The 20,732-nt window shown below is 48.4% G+C and overlaps 1 protein-coding gene across 1 annotated transcript in view; it reads right to left on the bottom strand.

Annotated features, from left to right (window-relative positions):
- Positions 1-20,732, bottom strand: part of LOC140417784 (uncharacterized) — a 66,553-nt gene that overhangs the window by 41,167 nt on the left and 4,654 nt on the right. The window contains exon 2 of the mRNA XM_072501246.1: positions 12,851-14,161. Coding sequence (XP_072357347.1) covers positions 12,851-14,161 — 1,311 coding nt within the window. The remainder of the gene's footprint in view (positions 1-12,850; positions 14,162-20,732) is intronic.

Below are 20,732 nucleotides of genomic sequence, written 5' to 3'. Positions count from 1 at the left end.
GGTGTTGTTGTTCATTCTTACTAATTGTGGTCTGTTGGTCAGAAAATCGAGGATCCAGTTGCAGAGTGGGGAGCCAAGTCCTAGGTTTTGGAGCTTTGATATGAGCTTGGCTGGGATTATGGTGTTGAAGGCGGAGCTGTAGTCAATAAATAGGAGTCTAATGTAGGAGTCCTTGTTTTCGTGATGCTCTAGGGATGAGTTTAGGGCCAGGGAAATGGTGTCTGATGTGGACCAGTTGCAGCGGTATGCGAATTGCAATGGATCAAGGCGTTCTGGGAGTATGGAGGTGATGCGCTTCATGATCAACCTCTCGAAGCACTTCATTACGACTGAAGTCAGGGCCACTGGTCGGTAGTTATTGAGGCGCGTTGCCTGGTTCTTCTTTGGTACCGGTATGATGCTAGTCTTCTTGAAGCAGGTGGGGACCTCGGAGTGGAGTAGGGACAGGTTAAAGATATCCGTGAATACCTCTGCCAGCTGGTCTGCGCAGGCTCTGAGTGCACGACCAGGTATCCCGTCTGGGCCCGTCGCCTTCCGAGGGTTCACTTTCAGGAAGGCCAGTCTGACTTCGGAAGCTGTGATGGTGGGTATGGGTGAATTATGGGCTGCTGGGGCTCTCGCCAGCGGATTGTTGGTTACCTGCTCGAACCGAGCATAGAATGCATTCTTATCCGGAAGGCCTTCTTTAGGTGGGTGAACAGGAGCATAACGGGGTTTGTGTGGGTGCGAGGGACTCCGTGGGTGTTCCTGGAGTGGAGTAGGGATGGGGGGGCTGGCACTGCCCAACCTCTGTGGGTACTACTGGGCCACCAATGTGGCGATGGTGTGCAAGTGGGTGATGGAGGCGGAGGGGGCTGCATGGAAGAGGCTGGAGACGGCATTTTGTGAAGGTACGAGTCTGGAGGTGTGGCAACGGCGCCACTGCTGCTCCCTCCAATGAGGTATACCACGAGCCCAGTGGTGGCAGCTGCCCTCAAAATCTGGGGGCAGTGGAGGCAGCACAGAGGGGAAGTGGGGGCCTCGGTGTGGACCCCAATATGGGGGAACCACCGGTTTGTCCCAGGGAGAATAGATTTTCGGGGTGGCACAGGGCAGGGATAAGAAGATTGGGGGACCCGTTTGTGGATGGGAAGTTCGCAAGCCTGGGTGAGCTGGAGAAGTATGGGCTCCCCCCCGGGAACAACTTTAGGTTTTTACAGGTAAGGGCGTTTGCCAGGCGGCAAGAGGTGGAATTCCTGCGGCTGCTGCCACGCACAGTACAGGACAGGGCGCTCTCGGGGGGGGGGGGGGGGGGGTTGGAGAGGAGAAGATCTCGGCAACTTACCAGGTGATGCAGGAGGAGGAGGGGGCCTCGGTGGTGGAGTTGAAAGGTAAGTGGGAGGAATTGGGGGGAAGAGATCGAGGAGGGGACGTGGGCAGATGCCCTTGGGAGGGTGAACTCTTCCTCTTTGTGCACGAGGCTCAGCCCCATACAGTTTATGGTGCTGCACAGAGCACACATGACCGGGACAAGGATGAGCCGGTTCTTTGGGGGGGTGAGGACAGGTGTGTTAGGTGCTGAGGGAGCCCAGCAAACCACACCCATATGTTTTGGGCATGCCCAGCGCTGGAGGAATTTTGGAAGGGCGTAGCGAGGACGGCGTCGAAGGTGGTAGGATCCAAGGTCAAACCGGGCTGGGGCCTCACAATATTTGGGGTTGCAGTGGAGCCGGGAGTGCAGGAGGCGAAAGAGGCCGGAATTCTGGCCTTTGCGTCCCTGGTAGCCCGGCGAAGGATTCTTCTTCAATGGAAGGATTGAAAGCCCCCAAGCGTGGAATCCTGGATCAACGATATGGCGGGGTTTATTAAATTGGAGAGGGTGAAATTTGCCTCAAGGGGATCAGTGCAAGGGTTTTTCAGGCGGTGGCAACAGTTCTTGGACTTCCTGGCAGAACGGTAGACAATGGTCAGCAGCAGCAACCCGGTGGGGGGGTTTCTATTTTATTTTTGTTTGTTTACACTGGGGGATCTGAGGGGGTGTATATATTTGCTATGTGTTAATTCGGGATGTTAATTTATTATTTATGTATAGGGGGGAGGGGGGCACGGGGGTTGTTTTATTTTGTTCTGTATTTAATTCTATTGGGTTCCTTTTCCATTTTGTTGTTGATATTTTCTGAAAACCGCAATAAAAATTATTTAAAGAAAATAATAATTACCGACCACACCAATTCACTAATGATAATCAATGTTCACTACTGAATTATCTTGAATATAATTAGTTTTTTTGCGATGAAATCAATACAGAGTTAATATAAAAAAGGTACAGAAGGTGAAATAGCTGCAGGAAGCCACATGTCAGAGGTATAAAAGGGCTTCCTTGACCTTATTACGAAGGCCAGTGAATACACTATGAAAATAACAGTTTACGGGCAGCATGGTGGCGCAATGGTTAGAACTGCTGCCTCATGGCACCGAGGTCCTAGGTTCGATCCCGAGCCTGGGTCACTGCTGTGTGAAGTTTGCACATTCTTCGCGTGGTCTTGTGGGTTTCACCCCCTCAACCCAAAGATGTCCATGGTAGGTGGATTGGCCACGCTAAATTGTTCCTTAATTGGAAAAAATGAATTGGGTACTCTAAATTTATTTTTTTTAAGTGAAAATAACAATTTTGAAACTAAATGTGATTACACATGCATACTTAGTTTCCAACATTACAACAGTAAATATATTTGAACGTACTGCATTGGCTTTAAAACACTTTAGGAGGTCCAGTGGTAGTGAGAGGTTTTATAGAAATGTACTTTTGTTCTAATTGTCTGCAAACGAGGATATATTACACTTGGTGTCCTCACCAATTTATTGATAAAGGTAGAGTCTTAATTTTGTGTAATAGGACTTCCGGGTGCGGCGATGACCAGCTGAGTCGCACATTTCGGCAGCTCCCGGTGGAACGGACTTTTGGGCTCTTAATAAGAGCCCCAACGGCAATTTTAACGGCTAAAAGTACTGTGCGGTGAACCAGAAGGGAATCCCCCCTGGATACGGATGAAAAAAGGAGAGGAAGGTGGCCGGATTGCGGTGGATCCTTTAGAGCAGCGGCAAGGAAGGCAAGCAAAAACCAAGATGGCGTCGGAAGGTGGCAGTTTAATATGGGACCCTGAACAACACGAGTTTTTGAAACGCTGCGTGGAAGAACTCAAAAAGGAAATGAAGAAGGAGCTGTTGGCCCCGATATTACAGGCGATCGAAGGGCTAAAGGAGGAGCAAAAGACCTAGGAGCGGGAGCTTCGGGTCGTGAAGGCAAAGGCTGCCGAGAATGAGGACGACATACAGGGCCTGGTGGTGAAGACGGAGATGCACGAGGCACACCATAAACGATGTGTGGAAAGGCTGGAGGTGCTGGAGAACAACGCGAGGAGGAACAACCTAAGGATTCTTGGTCTTCCTGAAGGTGCGGAGGGAGCGGACGTCGGGGCATATGTGAGCACAATGCTGCACTCGTTAATGGGAGCGGAGGCCCCGGCGGGTCCGCTGGAGGTGGAGGGAGCATACCGAGTGATGGCGCGAGGACCGAGAGCAGGAGAAATTCCGAGAGCCATAGTCTTGAGATTCCTCCGTTTTAAGGACAAAGAGATGGTCCTTAGATGGGCAAAGAAAACTCGAAGCAGTAAGTGGGAGAACGCGGTGATCCGCGTATGCCAAGACTGGAGTGCGGAGGTGGCGAGAAGGAGGGCGAGCTTTAATCGGGCCAAGGCGGTGCTTCACAAAAAGAAGATAAAATTCGGAATGCTGCAACCGGCAAGACTGTGGGTCACATATCAAGGGAGGCACCACTACTTTGAGACGGCGGATGAGGCGTGGACTTTTATCGTGGAAGAAAAATTGGAATGAGCGGGTTATTTTTAACAAAAAAGAACGTTTGAAACAAAGTGGTGGGGCGAGTATGGGGGGCGAAGAGGGGGGTAAAAAGGGGGGAAAGAGGAGTTTTATGTTATTAATCCTGCGATGTGGTAACTTTTCTCTCTTCCACAGGAGGTGGTGGGGGGAGGAAAGGAGGTGGAGGAGATGGGGCGTTGGCCATTGGGGGCAGGGCCAAGGGGGAAGCGCGGGCTCGGTTCCCGCGCTATGATAATCATGGCGGGAATAGGGAAGCAGGAAGGAGGGGGCGTCGCACGGTGCGAGCCGAGGTCACGGGGGGAAGCCGAGGTCGGCTAGAGTTTGTTGACTTCTCGGAGCAACATGGGGGGTGTAACTACGCTAGTGGGGGATCTAGCGGGGGGGTGGTGGTGGGAGGGGGGAATTATTGGGCTGCTGCTGCTGGGGAGAGGGGGGAGCTGGCATGGGGTGGGATGGGCGGGGGGGCACCGCCTGGGGGGGACACAGCTGCGTGGGAACCGGGTGAGGAGCTGGAAAAAGGGGATGGCTAATCGACAAGGGGGGGGGTAAAAAGACCCCAAACCCGGCTGATCACGTGGAACGTGAGAGGGCTGAACTGGCCGATAAAGAGGGCATGGGTACTCGCACACCTTAAGAAACTTAAGGCAGACATGGTTATGTTACAGGAAACGCACTTGAAACTGATAGACCAGGTGAGACTACGCAAAGGTTGGGTGGGGCAGATGTTCCATTCGGGGCTAGATGCGAAAAACAGGGGGGTGGCTATATTAGTGGGGAAGCGGGTAATGTTTGAGGCAAAGACTATAGTGGCGGATAGCGGGGGCAGATACGTGATGGTGAGTGGCAAACTACAGGGGGAGACGGTGGTTTTGGTAAACGTATATGCCCCGAACTGGGATGATGCCAATTTTATGAGGCGTATGCTAGGACGCATCCCGGACCTAGAGGTGGGAAAGTTGGTAATGGGGGGAGATTTCAATACGGTGTTGGAATCAGGGCTGGACAGGTCGAGGTCCAGGACTGGAAGGAGGCCGGCAGCAGCCAAGGTGCTGAAAGATTTTATGGAGCAGATGGGAGGAGTAGACCCGTGGAGATTTAGCAGACCTAGGAGTAAGGAGTTTTCGTTTTTCTCCTATGTCCACAAAGTCTATTCGCGAATAGACTTTTTTGTTTTGGGAAGGGCGTTGATCCCGAAGGTGGGGGGAACGGAGTATACGGCTATAGCCATTTCGGATCACGCTCCACATTGGGTGGACTTGGAGATAGGGGAGGAAACAGAAGGGCACCCACCCTGGAGAATGGACATGGGACTAATGGCAGATGAGGGGGTGTGTCTAAGGGTGAGGGGGTGCATTGAAAAGTACTTGGAACTCAATGATAATGGGGAGGTCCAGGTGGGAGTGGTCTGGGAGGCGCTGAAGGCAGTGGTTAGAGGGGAGCTGATATCAATCAGTGCACATAAAGGAAAGCAGGAGAGTAGGGAACGGGAGCGGTTGCTGCAAGAACTTCTGAGGGTGGACAGGCAATATGCGGAGGCACCGGAGGAGGGACTGTACAGGGAAAGGCAAAGGCTACACGTAGAATTTGACTTGCTGACAACGGGTACTGCAGAGGCACAGTGGAGGAAGGCACAGGGTGTACAGTACGAATATGGGGAGAAGGCGAGCAGGTTGCTGGCCCACCAATTGAGGAAAAGGGGAGCAGCGAGGGAAATAGGGGGAGTGAGGGATGAGGAAGGAGAGATGGAGCGGGGAGTGGAGAGAGTGAATGGAGTGTTCAAGGCATTTTATAAAAAATTATACGAAGCTCAACCCCCGGATGGGAGGGAGAGAATGAATCGCTTTCTGGACCGGCTGGAATTTCCCAAGGTGGAGGAGCAGGAAAGGGTGGGACTGGGAGCACGGATTGAAATAGAGGAAGTAGTGAAAGGAATTAGGAGCATGCAGGCGGGGAAGGCTCCGGGACCGGATGGATTCCCAGTTGAATTTTACAGGAAATATGTGGACTTGCTCGCCCCGCTACTGATGAGGACCTTTAATGAGGCAAAGGAAAGGGGACAGCTGCCCCCGACTATGTCTGAGGCAACGATATCGCTTCTCCTAAAGAAGGAAAATGACCCGCTGCAATGCGGGTCCTATAGACCTATTTCCCTCCTAAATGTAGATGCTAAGATTCTGGCCAAGGTAATGGCAATGAGGATAGAGGATTGTGTCCCGAGGGTGGTCCATGAGGACCAAACTGGGTTTGTGAAGGGGAGACAGCTGAATACGAATATACGGAGACTGCTAGGGGTAATGATGATGCCCCCACCAGAGGGGGAAGCGGAGATAGTGGTGGCGATGGATGCCGAGAAAGCCTTTGATAGAGTGGAGTGGGATTATCTGTGGGAGGTGCTGAGGAGATTTGGTTTTGGAGATGAGTATGTTGGATGGGTGCAGCTGTTGTATAGGGCCCCAGTGGTGAGTGTGGTCACGAATGGATGGGGATCTGCATACTTTCGGCTCCATAGAGGGACAAGGCAGGGATGCCCTCTGTCCCCATTATTGTTTGCACTGGCGATTGAGCCCCTGGCAATAGCATTGAGGGGTTCCAAGAAGTGCAGGGGAGTACTTAGAGGAGGAGAAGAACACCGGGTATCTCTGTATGCGGATGATTTGTTTTTATATGTAGCAGACCCGGCGGAGGGGATGCCAGAGATAATGCGGACACTTCGGGAGTTTGGAGAATTCTCAGGATATAAACTGAACATGGGGAAAAGTGGTGCATCCAGGGGAGCAGAGCAGAGAAATAGAGGACTTTCCGCTGAGGAAGGTAACAAGGGACTTTCGTTACTTGGGGATCCAGATAGCCAAGAATTGGGGTACATTGCATAGGTTAAATTTAACGCGATTGGTGGAACAAATGGAGGACTTCAAGAGATGGCACATGGTATCCCTGTCACTGGCAGGGAGGGTGCAGGCGGTTAAAATGGTCGTCCTCCCGAGATTCCTCTTTGTGTTTCAGTGCCTCCCGGTGGTGATCACGAAGGCTTTTTTCAAAAGGATCGAAAAGAGTTTCATGAGTTTTGTGTGGGCCGTGAAGACCCCGAGAGTGAGGAAGGGATTCTTACAGCGTAGTAGGGATAGGGGGGGGCTGGCACTACCGAGCCTAAGTGAGTACTACTGGGCCGCCAATATCTCAATGGTAAGTAAGTGGATGGGAGAAGAGGAGGGAGCGGCGTGGAAGAGATTGGAGAGGGCGTCCTGTAGGGGGACTAGCCTACAAGCTATGGTGACGGCCCCATTGCCGTTCTCACCGAAGAAATACACCACAAGCCCGGTGGTGGTGGCGACTTTGAAAATTTGGGGACAGTGGAGACGGCATAGGGGAAAGACGGGAGCCTTGGTGGGGTCCCCGATAAGAAATAACCATAGGTTTGCCCCGGGGAGAATGGATGGGGGAATTTGGAATATGGCAAAGAGCAGGAGTAATGCAACTGAAAGATCTGTTTGTGGATGGGAAGTTCGCAAGTCTGGGAGCGCTGACCGAGAAATATGGGTTGCCCCAAGGGAATGCATTCCGGTATATGCAACTGAGGGCTTTTGCGAGGCAACAGGTGAGGGAATTCCCGCAGCTCCCGACGCATGAGGTGCAGGACAGAGTGATCTCAAAGACATGGGTGGGGGACGGTAAGGTGTCAGATATATATAGGGAAATGAGGGACGAGGGGGAGATTATGGTAGATGAGCTGAAAGGGAAACGGGAAGAAGAGCTGGGGGAGGAGATTGAGGAGGGGCTGTGGGCGGATGCCCTAAGTAGGGTAAACTCATCGTCCTCGTGTGCCAGGCTAAGCCTGATTCAATTTAAGGTGTTACACAGGGCGCATATGACTGGAGCACGGCTCAGTAAATTTTTTGGGGTAGAGGATAGGTGTGCGAGATGCTCGAGAAGCCCAGCGAATCACACCCACATGTTTTGGTCATGTCCGGCACTACAGGGGTTCTGGGTGGGGGTGACAAAGGTGCTTTCGAAAGTAGTGGGGGTCCACGTCTAACCAAGCTTTGGGTTGGCTATATTTGGGGTTGCACAAGAGCCGGGAGTGCAGGAGGCGAGAGAGGCCGATGTTTTGGCCTTTGCGTCCCTAGTAGCCCGGCGCAGGATACTGTTGATGTGGAAGGAAGCCAAACCCCCGGGGGTGGAGACCTGGATAAATGACATGGCAGGGTTTATAAAGCTGGAACGGATTAAGTTCGTCCTAAGGGGATCGGCTCAAGGGTTCACCAGGCGGTGGCAACCGTTCGTCGAATACCTCACAGAAAGATAGAGGGAATGGAAAAGAAGAAGGCAGCAGCAGCAGCCCGGGGGGGGGGGGGGGGGGGGGGGAGGAACCAGAAGGACTCTCAGGGTTGTTAATATATATGTATAATATGTATAGGTCGTTGCTATAAATAATTGTATATTAGACTGTTAAATCATATTTTTGGAGAGTGTTTATCTGAGACAAGGCAGTTGCCATTTAGTTTTAGTTTTACTTTTTGTTATATATTATTTATTCTTTGTTTATAAAACAGGTCATTGTTATTTATACTGTGATATTATTGTGTAAAGGATACACAATGTACTGTGATGGTTGACCAAAAATTTTCAATAAAATTTTGTGTAATAGCCACGTCATTGACACCATTTTGAATACTCTGTGAAACTCCAGATACACCATATGCACAATTATTTGTTGTAAAACACAGCGGGTTGTTGTGATTTGGAATGCACTGTCTATAAATGGTGCCGAAATCTCATTGGGCTGTAACTTCCAAAAGGGAATTTGATGCATTCTGAAATTGAAAACATAAGTCCAACTCTGGGGTTAAATGGGTCGCTGTACAAAGACCTGGAATGGGAAAAATGGGCCAAATAGACTCCTCTGTGCTCTAGCAGCCTTGTGTACATGTAAAGGGACTGGTAACAACCTGGAACCTACTGCCTATGAGGGTAGGAGATGCAGAGATGACGGAAGGATTTCAATACAAAATTGGACGGGCACTGAGAGAAATAAACCTGCAGAGATTTGGGGATAGAACGGGGAAATGAACAGACTGGCTTCCTCCACAGGGAGCCGACATGGTCTCAAAGGGCTGAATTGCCCCAATCGCCACCCTTCAGGTGCTGTGATCTCAGGAGAGAAATTCAGCTGCTCCAGTCACTCCAACTAACTGGAATCCCTCATCTCTGGTGCCATTCTTGTAAATGTCCTCTACACCCTAACTAAGAACTTCACATCTTTCCTAAAGTGTGGAGCCCATATATAGGGTTCCATTCTAGAGGGATAGAATTGAAAAGCATGGAGGAAATGTTCAATTTGATGAGAACCAGGGTTCGACTACACTGGGAGCACTGCCAACATTGGTGATCTCCATTTAGAAAAAGGAAATAGAGGCACTGGATAAGGTGCAACAAAGATTCATAATATACAGAACTGAGAGCATTTAACACTCAGGAAAGGTTAGGCTGCTTTTTTCTGGAAAAGAGAAGACTGATGGGTGACCTGTTGGAAGTCTTTCAGATTATGAAGGGATTCAATAATCCAGTAAGAATTTCAATAGAAACCTCTTTACCCAGCGGGTGGTGATAATGTGGAACTCACTCCACAGCGAGTGGTTGAGGTGAACAGCATGAATACATTGAATGGAAAGCGAGATACATACATGAGGGAGAAAGGAATAGAAGGAGATGCTGTTGTGGGGAGATGTAGAGGGGTGGGTGGAGAATCATGTGGAGCATAAATACTGACACAGACCATGGCTACCCTCAGCCGGTATGGGAATTTAACCTGTGCTGTTGGTGTCACTCAGCACAAACCAGCCATCCAGCCAACTGAGCTAACCGATCCCCACGTAAATCTGCAATAATTATTTAAATATTAGTGATTGCCTGTCACCCACCATACTATTTAATGTAGTTTCCCAGTGCATCTCAGGCAACTTGCCCCTCATACCCTGATAATTTTCTTCTGTGAGAAGCACCAAGATTAATTAAACAAAACAACCATGTAACCACCTTCATGACAATGTGGCATGATTTTTGGGGTTTCCAAACAGAAAAGAGAATGAAACATCTTAACCTCCAACAGAATGAACAAAATGCAGACCTGGATGTAATTGAGAACAGAATTCAATCCCTGTATTCGGTTGTAAACTTGTTGGTGTCTCAGTAAGTGCGGTGAATTACAAAATCCCTTCGCACATTGAGAGCAGGTGAACAGCCTCTCCCCAGTATGAACTCCCTGGTGTGACTGCAGACGGCATAACCGAGTGAATCGTGCAAATACACGTAAACGGGAGTGAGATAATCGGGATTATGGAAACAAGGCTGCAGGGTGACCAGGGATGGGAATCGAATATATTCAGTATTTAGGAAGGACAGACAAAAAGGAAAAGGCAGTGGAGTGGCACTGCTGGTTAATAATAATAATCTTTATTCTTGTCACAAGTAGGCTGACATTAATACTGCAATGAAGTTACTGCGAAAATCCCCTAGTCGCCACACTCACCTGTTCAGATATATTGAGGGAGAATTCGGAATGTCCAATTCACCTAAGAGCACATCTTTCGGGACTTGTTGGGAGAAAATCTGAGCACCCGGAGGAAAACCAGCAAACACGGTGAGAACGTGCAAACTCTGCACAGACAGGGACCCAAGCCAGGAATCGAGCCTTGGACCCTGGCAATGTGAAGCAACAGTTCTAACCACTGTGCTACCCATGTCGCCCATGGTTAAAGAGGAAAATAATACAATAGTGAGGAAGGGTATATGTTCCGACAATGTGGAATCTGTATGGGTAGAGCTGAGAAACAGCAAGGGGCAAAATAATTAGTGGGCGTCGTATATAGATCCCCAAACTGCAGTGGTGATGTTGGGAATGGCATAAAACAGGAAATTAGGCTGATTGGAAAAGTTTCTGTAGGAATGTGAAGAGAAAGTTGGTGAAGACAAATGTAGGTTTCTTAGTCAGAAATAGGAGAGTGGATAACAGGGGACAAAAAAATGATTGAACAAATAAATACATACTTTGATTCTGTCTTCACAAATGAGGGCACAAATCAGGCACCAGAAATGTTGGGGAACGAAGGATTTAGTGAGAGGGAGGAACTGAAGGAGATCAATATTAGAGAAATAGTGTTGGGGAAATTGATGGGATTGAAGGCTGATAAATCCCCAGGGCCTGGTAATCTGCAACCCAAAGTACTTAAGGAAGTGGCTCTAGAAATAGTGGATGTATTGGTGGTCATCTTCCAGGATTCTATAGACTCTGGAACAGTTCCTGCAGATTGGAGGGTGGTTTATGTAACTCCACTATTTAAAAAGCGAGATAGAGAAAACAGGGAATTATAGACCAGTAAGCCTGACATTGGTAGTGGGGAAAATTCTAGAATCCATTATCAAAGATTTTATCGAAAAGCACTTCGAAACCAATGGCAGATCGGACAGAGTCCGCATTGATTGATGAAGGGGAAATCATGCTTGACAAATCTACTGGAATTCTTCAAGGGTGTAACTGGTAGAGTTGACGAGGGGGAGCCAGTGGATGTGGTATATTTGGGCTTTCAGATGACTTTCAACAAAGTCCCGCATAAGAGACTAGTGTGTAAAATTAAAGCGTATGGGATCAGGTGTAGTCTCTTGAGATGGATAAAAAACTGGTTGTCAGACAGGAAACAAAGAGTAGGAATTAATGGGTCTTTTTCAAATTGGCAGGCAGTGACTTATCTAGTGGGGTACTGCAGGGATCGGTGGTAGGGCCCCAGATATTCACAAGATATATTCATGATTATTCTTTTCAAATTTAAAGTACCCAATTCTTTTTTTCCAATTAAGGGGCAATTTATCGTGGCCAATTCACCTACCCTGTACATCTTTGGGTTATGGGGGTGAGACCCATGCAGACACGAGGAGAATTTGTCTCCACACAGACAGTGATCCGCGGCCAGGATTGAACCTTGGTCCTCAGCTCCGTCAGGCAGCAGTGCTAACCACTGTGCCACCCTATATATTACCGATTTAGATGAGGGAACAAAATGCAATATCTCCAAATTTGCAGATAATACCAAGTTGCGTGGGAGGGTGAGCTATGAGGAGGATGCAGAGATCCTTCAGTGTGATTTGCACAAGTTGAGTGAGTGGGCCAATGAATGACAGATACAGTATAATCTGGAGAAATGTGAGGTTATCCACTTTGGTACCAAAAACGAGACAGCAGACTATTAGCTGAATTGTCATAAATTAGGAGAAGGGAATGTGCAACGAGTCCTGGAAATCCTCGCACACCAGTCACTAAAGGTCAGCATGCAGCTACAGCAGGCGGTAAAGTTGGCAAATGGCATGCGAGCCTTCATTGTGAGCAGTTTCGAGTACAGGAGCAGGGATATCTTAGCGAGATCATACCTGGAATAGTGATCTCCTTATCGGAGGACGGATGTTCTTGCTCTAGAGGGAGTGCAGCGAAGGTTTACCAGACTGATTCCTGGGATGGTGGGACTGACGTATGATAGATTTAATCAGTTAGGATTGTATTCGCTGGAGTTCAGAAGAATGGGGGAGCTCATAGAAACCTATAATATTCTAACAGGACTTGACAGGGTAGATGCAGGAAAGATTTTCCCGAAGGCGGGAGTGTGCAGAACCAGAGGTCGCAGTCTGAGGATACGGGGTAGACCATTTAGGACAGAGATGAATAATTTCTTCATCAGAGAGTGGTGAGTCAGTGGAATTTGTTACCACAGGAAATAGTTGAGGCCAATACATTGTATGTTTTCAAGAAGCAGTTAGATACAGCACTTCGGGGATCAAAGGATATGAAGGGAAAAGTGGGATTAGGTTATGGAGTTGGATGATAAGCCATGATCATAACGAATGGCAGAGCAGGTGCGAAGGGCCAAATGATCTCTTCCTGCTCCTTATTTTCCATGTTTCTATGTAATCCCTTCCCACACTAAGAGCAGGTGAATGGTCTCTCCCCAGTGTGAACTCGCTGGTGTCTCTGCAGTCCAGATAACCAAGTGAATTCCTTTCCACACTGAGAGCAGGTGAATGGCTTCTCCCCAGTGTGAACTCGCTGGTGTGACTGCAGCCCGGATAACCAAGTGAATTCCTTCCCACACTGAGAGCAGGTGAATGCCTTCTCCCCAGTGTGAACTCGCTGGTGTGTCTGCAGACTGGATAACTGTGTGAATCCCTTCCCACACTGAGAGCAGGTGAATGGCCTCTCCCCAGTGTGAACTCGCTGATGTTGCAGCAGGGTGAATGAATCAATGAATCCTTTCCCACAATGAGAGCAGGTGAATGGCCTCTCTCCAGTGTGAACTCGCTGATGTTTCTGTAGTGTGGATGAATAAATAAATCCCTTCCCACATTGATAGCAGGTGAACGGCCTCACCCCAGTGTGAATTCGCTGATGTGTCTGCAGATTTACCAACTGTGTGAATCCCTTCCCACACTGAGAGCAGATGATTGACCTCTCCCCAGTGTGAACTCGCTGATGTTTTCGCAGGATGGATGAATCAATGAATCCCTTCCCACACTGAGGGCAGGTGAATGGCCTCTCCCCAGTGTGAACTCGCTGGTGTCTCCACAGGGTGAATGAAGCACGGAATCGCTGCCCACACTGAGAGCAAGTGAATGGCTTCTCCCCAGTGTGAACTCGCTGGTGTGTCTGCAGACTGGATAACTGAGTGAATCCCTTCCCACACTGAGAGCAGATGAACGGCCTCTCCCCAGTGTGAATTCGCTGATGTCTCTGTCGGGTGGATGAATCAATGAATCCCTTCCCACACTGAGAGCAGGTGAATGGCTTCTCCCCAGTGTGAATTCGTTGATGTCTCTGCAGGGTGGTTGATTCAATGAATCCCTTCCCACACTGAGAGCAGGTGAATGGCCTCTCCCCAGTGTGAACTCGCTGATGTCTCTGCAGGGTGAATGAAGCACGGAATCTCTGCCCACACTGGGAGCAGGTGAATGGCTTCTCCCCAGTGTGAACTCGCTGGTGTGTCTGCAGGTGAGATAACAGAGTGAATCCCTTCCCACACTGAGAGCAGGTGAATGGCTTCTCCCCAGTGTGAACCCGCTGGTGTGTCTGCAGGTTGGATAACCGAGTGAATCCCTTCCCACACTGAGAGCAGGTGAACGGCCTCTCCCCAGTGTGACTGCGTCGATGAGTTTCCAGCTCTGATGGGGCTCTGTATCCCTTCCCACAGTCCCCACATTTCCACGGTTTCTCCATGTTTTGGGCCGCCTTGTGTCTCTCCAGAGTCGACAATCAGTGGAAGCCTTGTCTACACACACAACACGTGTGTGGTTTCTCCTCACTGTGAATGGCGTGATGTTTTTTCAGGCTGTGTAACTGGCTGAAGCTCTTTCCAGTCAGTTCATTGGAACACTCGCACTTGGGTGTATGTTTTGTGGGTCTCGGTGCTGTTCGATTCACACTCACGTTTAAAATCCTTTGAAGCCGACAGATCGGACAAACATTTCTCCTTCTCGCCGATGATATTCAGATCAGAAGGAATCGAGTGAGTTTGTCACATCGAGATGTGATGTTTGAGATTTCTGTCTATAATTCCTCCTCTTCCAATATCCTTTAGAAACAATTTACAAAAGTCATCAGTTAGTACAGGATAGAAATTCAGAACAGACAATTCTAGTTCCTGTGGAACATTATTTCCTCTTTTGTTCTCCAAAAGCTGTAAATCTCCATCCCACACAATCTCCCTCCATTCTCACTCTGCTGTATCTAATATTCACCCTCCCAATTCTCCTGAAGGTGCTGATTCATGTTGATTGACAGATCCAAGCTCAGCTCACTGCTTCCTGACCAGGACACAGGGATTATAATAGGAGCAAGAGTAGGCTATTCTGCCCACCAAGTCTGCTCAATCATTCAATACAATCATTGGCCACATCAGCACCATTTCCCCACACGATCCCCATATCCTCGATATCTTCAATCTCTAGAAACTTATCAATATTTGTCTTGAACATACTTGACGACTTAAGCTGCACATTCATAAAACATAGAACTTCTGGGAAGAGAATGCCAAAGCTTCACCATATCCTCAAGTGAAGAAATTCCTCCTCATCTCAGCTTTCACTCTATTTTCCTACCTGTTCCCCATAACCCTGAACTCCAGTGTCAATAATTTCATTTCATTTTCATAAAATATCTGTCAAACTGTCTGACCCCCAGATACAACTGGTCCCCGTGGAAGCAAAATCCAAAGACTAACAACTCTCTGAGGGAAGAGATGACTGGAAATCTATAACATAGCTACAGTTTTATATTGCAAGACAAGAAATAATAATGCATTTACTTTATTACAAACTGTAAATAATATATCTAAGTTGCAACTGTCCTGGCTTGAGAAAAGTCACACCTCTTCAAGCCTCTCTCCAGTCGCACCGCCTGGACGTGTAAAGACTTAATTACCTGCAAAGAGTTGCATTCAAAATATCATCTTTCATCATTGGCTGTGTTTGTGTAACATTCCTCTTCATTCACCTGATTAAAAAGCTACACTCTGAAAACTCGTGATTCCAAATAAACCTGTTAAACTTCTTAAAATTCGGGAAAGATAAATATTTCTCCAGGCTTGTATTTGCTGTGTGTAAATCCTCCCCTACTAACCCCCTGTAAAAGGAGTTTCCAAAATTAATCACTATCAGTCCAGGATAGAAATTCACCACATTCTCTCCTCCTGCTCCCTGGTCCAGGATGACTGCTCATGCCCGCCCCCCCCCCCCCCGAACCCCTGTCCCTCTTGCCATCAGCATTCCCCTGATTTGAGAATGATGTTGACTCAAGGTTGTGAGTTTCTGCCCTGGGTCTTCATGTGGCTGAACAGAGCCTCAGAGCTTTCGACACATAGGACAGGACGTCCAATGAGACAGTGAAATCTGGAGAGCAGGATTAGCTTCGTTTTCTTTCCATCTCTGCCACCGCTTTGCATCATCAACAAGACATTGGGACTCAAAGACTAATCCAGTTTGATGGACAAGTTGTCTCCATTCTGAACAATGGGGAACAAGCTCCTCCCACTCATTGAAACATCGCCCTGGCAAAGATGACAAACGCGCATGCGCCCTGATGCACATCCAATAAAGATGGCGGCCGTTAACCCGAGCTGAACATGAGGAGCTGCAGCTCCGCTGGGTACAAACTGGGTCCCGTAAACTATTCCGAGGTTTCCGATTGTAACAGCTTTACACAACATTTCCGCCCACTCGCGCGATCTCTCGCTTCCTCCATATTGTTAAACGCCTATTACCGATTTCGAAAATGAAAAAGACGCCCTTCTGCACCGCCATTACCCACACTGCGCATGTTTCAATCACAGCCTGGCCCGCCCCTCACTCACTGCGATTGGTTGGAGGACCAGCCGCTCCCAGTCGGTCCTTCAGCCCCACCCTCCTCCTCCTCCTATTGGTCCGGAGCTACCGTCAATCACCCGGGCATTGTGACGGTTGCTGACGGTGAGACTCAGGCTGACGGGCTGATCGATCAATAATAACATTGTTTCACATTCTGCTCTGGGGTCGCATTCGGGATTTGTAAACCCCGCCTACGACCTCTCACCTGACACCTCACAATGCCCGGGCAATGATTGACGGCAGCTCCGGAACAATAGGAGAAGAGGATTGGTTGGATGACCGAACTGGACTGGCTGGTCCTCCAACCAATCAGTGAATGAAGGGCGGGGCTCTGGGGGTGCCGGATCTTCACAGAAGAAGCAACCTCACAGGCGCCAACTTAAACAAAGAAGGTCGTCTCCCCAATTTCTAACCTGGATGCATAGAGATGATCTTTGTAAACAGAGATTCCAACTATCGGGCAATTAATTAAACAGATTGGGCCTTATTTGCTTTAGAAATCAAGTGACTCAGTCGTGACCTGATGCAAAGTTTTAAAATGATCTGTGGGTTGGACAGGGGAGAGGTGGGGCGGATGCTGCCAATTATAAAGGAGTCGAAAACTAGGAGCCAGGAATAAACATGGGCGGCATAGTAGCACAGTGGTTAGCACTGAGAAACGGTGCGGGATTAGCTGGTTTCGCGCTTGACACGGAGGAGGCTGACAAGCACTGTTGCTTCACAGTGGCAGGGTTCCAGGTTCAATTCCCGCTTGGGTCACTGTCTATGCGGAGTCTGCATGTTCTCCCCGTGTCGGTGTGGGTTTCCTCTGAATGCTCGGGTTTCCTCCCACAGGTCCTGAAAGATGTGCTTGTTCGGTGAATTGGACATTCTGAATTCTCCCTCTGAACCCAAACAGTCACTGGAATGTGGCAACTGGGGGCTTGTCACAGTAACTTGATTGCAACGTTAATGTAAGCCTACTTGTGACAATAATAAATATTATTATTAAGACCATAAGACATAGGAGCGGAAGTAAGGCCATTCAGCCCATCGAGTCCACTCCACCATTCAATCATGGCTGATCTCAACTCCATTTACCCGTTCTTTCTCCATTATTATAAACTAGGTCATAAATACAAGAGAGTTACTAATAAATCCAAGAGGGAGATATGGATACATTTCTTCATTCACTGGATTAGAATGTGCAACTTGTTACCAGGGAAGGAGTTGAGGAAAGTGCTGGGTTGTTTCCAAAAGGAAATGGGATAAGCACATGAGAAAAGGGAATGGAAAGATCAGCTGACAGGCTGAGATGAGGTGGACGGGATGGAAGGAGATGTGTGTCGAGGATAATCAGCAGCAGAACAGTTGGAGCAACTGGCCTGTTTGTGCATTGTAGAATCTAAGCAAACTTCTTTTACAGAATATAAGGATTGCAGATGGGAAATTCAAACCAAACATCATGTCAAGTCCTAATAGAGTCTATTGATTCATCAGGAGTTGAAAATCATCAGTCTTTCAATGTGGAAGGAGAAATGTTTGTCCTGTCTGAGAGAAAAGATTGCAAATATCAGTGCAACTGGAAAAGCTCTGAGGCACATACACACTGACTGTGCAAAGAGCTTTAACCAGTCACAGAGTCTGAAACAATATTGCACCATTTACATTCGGAAGAGACCGTACTCAGGCTGTGTAGATGAGGCTTCAACTCATCGTCCAACCTGAACAGACATAAGGACCAGTACCGGCACCACTGAGAAACCGCGAAAATGTGGGGATTGTGGGAAGGGTTTCAATTATGCATCTGAAACCCCCAGGAAATGCCTTTAGATATATGCAGGTGAGGGCTTTTGTGAGGCGACAGGTGAGGGAATTCCCATTGCTCCCGGCACAAGAAGTTCAAGATAGGGTGATCTCGGGTGTATGGGTCGGGGAGGGCAAGGTGTCGGAAATACACCAGGAGTTGAAAGAAGAGGGGGAAGTGCTGGTAGAAGAGTTGAAGGGTAAATGGGAGGAGGAGCTGGGGGAGGAGATCGAGGAAGGTCTGTGGGCTGATGCCCTAGGTAGGGTTAATTCTTCCTCCTCGTGTGCCATGCTCAGCCGAATACAATTTAAGGTGGTCCACAGAGCGCACTTGACGGGGGCGAGGTTGAGTAGGTTCTTTGGGGTAGAGGACAGATGTGGAAGGTGCTCAGGGAGCCCGGCGAACCATGTCCATATGTTTTGGTCATGCCCGGCACTGGAGGGGCTCTGGAGAGGAGTGGCGGGAGCAATATCTCAGGTGGTGAAAGTCCGGGTCAAGCCAAGCTGGGGGCTAGCAATATTTGGAGTAGTGGACGAACCAGGAGTGCAGGAGGCGAAAGAGGCCGGCATTCTGGCCTTTGCGTCCCTAGTAGCCCGGCGAAGGATCTTGCTAATGTGGAAGTCGTCTGAGGATCCTGGGATTATATTCATTGGAGTTTAGGACGTTGAGGGGAGATCTAGTAGAAACTTACAAGATAATGAATGGCTTAGATAGGGTGGATGTAGGGAAGTTATTTCCATTAGCAGGGGAGACTAGGACCCAGGGGCACAGCCTTAGAATAAAAGGGAGTCACTTTAGAACAGAGATGAGGAGAAATTTCTTCAGCCAGAGAGTGGTGGGTATGTGGAATTCATTGCCACAGAGGGCGGTGGAGGCCGGGACGTTGAGTGTCTTTAAGACAGAAGTTGATAAATTCTTGATTTCTCGTGGAATTAAGGGCTATGGAGAGAGAGCGGGTAAATGGAGTTGAAATCAGCCATGATTGAATGGTGGAGTGGACTCGATGGGCCGAATGGCCTTACTTCCACTCCTATGTCTTATGGAAGGAGGCGAAGCCCCCCAGCCTGGAGGCCTGGATAAATGATATGGCTGGGTTCATAAAGTTGGAGAGGATTAAGTTCGCCTTGAGAGGGTCTGCGCAGGGGTTCGACTGGCGGTGGCAACCGTTCCTAGACTATCTTGCAGAGCATTAGAGGAAGGTCAGTCAGCAGCAGCAGCAACCTTGGGGGGGGGGGGGGGGGGTGGAGGGGACGTCCCGGGAGGGGGGGGGAAAGGGTGCCTGGGAGGGTGGATGAGCAAGAGATAACATGAAGGGTTGGGGAAACTGGCACGTACGGGTGAGGGCCAGTGTACAAAGCTGTGTAAATATATCATTTTGCCATGTATATATCTTGCTCTGCGCGATTTGTCGGGTTTTTATGTTACGAGGGGGGGGGGGGTTATTGTTTGTAAGGGAGAAAAATTGTGTTAAAAAACTTTAATAAATATATATATTTTTTTAAATTATCCATCTGAAGTGGAAACTCATCGACACAGTTACACTGGGGAGAGGCCATTCACCTGCTCTGTTTGTTAGAAGGGATTCACTCAGTCATCCAGCCTTTACACTCACCAGCACGTTCACATTGGTGAGAGGCCATTCACCTGTCTGGATTGTGGGAAGGGATTTAATGCTTTATCAAACCTCCGGACCCACCATCAGGTCCACTCTGATCAGAGACCATTTAAATGTGCTTACTGTGACAAGAGCTTTAAAAGCAGAAAAGATTTACTGTTGCACCAAAGCACTCGCACTGGGGAGAGGCCATTCACCTGCTCTGTGTGTGGGAAGGGATTCATTCAGTCATCACACCTCCTGACACACCAACGTGTTCATACTGATCAGAGACCTTTTAAGTGTTCTGATTATGAGAAGAGCTTTAAAAGTAAAAAGGATTTACTGATACATCATCGCACTCACACTGGGGAGAGGCCATTCACCTGCTCCGTGTGTGGGAAGAGATTCACTTGTTCCTCCCACCTTCTGGTTCACCAATTTGTTCACACTGATTAGAGATCTTTTAATTATTCTGATTGTGAGAAAACTTTTAAGCAAACGGGAACTTCTGAAACACCAACATATTCATACTGGGGAGAGGCCATTCACCTGCTCGATCTGTGGGAAGCGATTCACTCGGTTAGCTCACCTTCTGAGACACTATCGAGTTCACACTGGGGAGAGGCCATTCATCTTGTGTGTGTGGGGACAGGACTTCATTGATTCATCCAATCTTCTGATACACCAACTTGTTCACACCGATCAGAGACCATTTATATGTTCGCACGGTGAGAAGGAATTTAAAAGTAAACAGAATCTGCTGAAACACCAGCGAGTTAACACTGGGGTGAGGCCATTCAATGGCCCCATGTGTGGGAAGGCATTTGCTCTGTCAAACAATCAGCTCAGACACCAGCAAGTTCACAGGCAGCATCCGGATTTGGATTCTGCTGTTATTGCTGCTGTTAATCACATTCAGAACTGAAATTTATTTGGACGCCTATTTCATGTGGGGTTCCATAGTTCTGTAGTATAAATCAATGATTTTGAGATAAATATAGGAGCTATGATTCAGAAATTGGCAGAAGGTACAGAAGTTATTCATGTGTTTGACAATGATTGGGTTTCCTCCGG

The sequence above is a fragment of the Scyliorhinus torazame genome, chromosome 5, assembly GCF_047496885.1.
Source record: "Scyliorhinus torazame isolate Kashiwa2021f chromosome 5, sScyTor2.1, whole genome shotgun sequence".
Taxonomy (NCBI): domain Eukaryota; kingdom Metazoa; phylum Chordata; class Chondrichthyes; order Carcharhiniformes; family Scyliorhinidae; genus Scyliorhinus; species Scyliorhinus torazame.
Note: the sequence above shows the minus strand (reverse complement) of the source record. Positions and strands in the feature narration are given on the sequence as shown.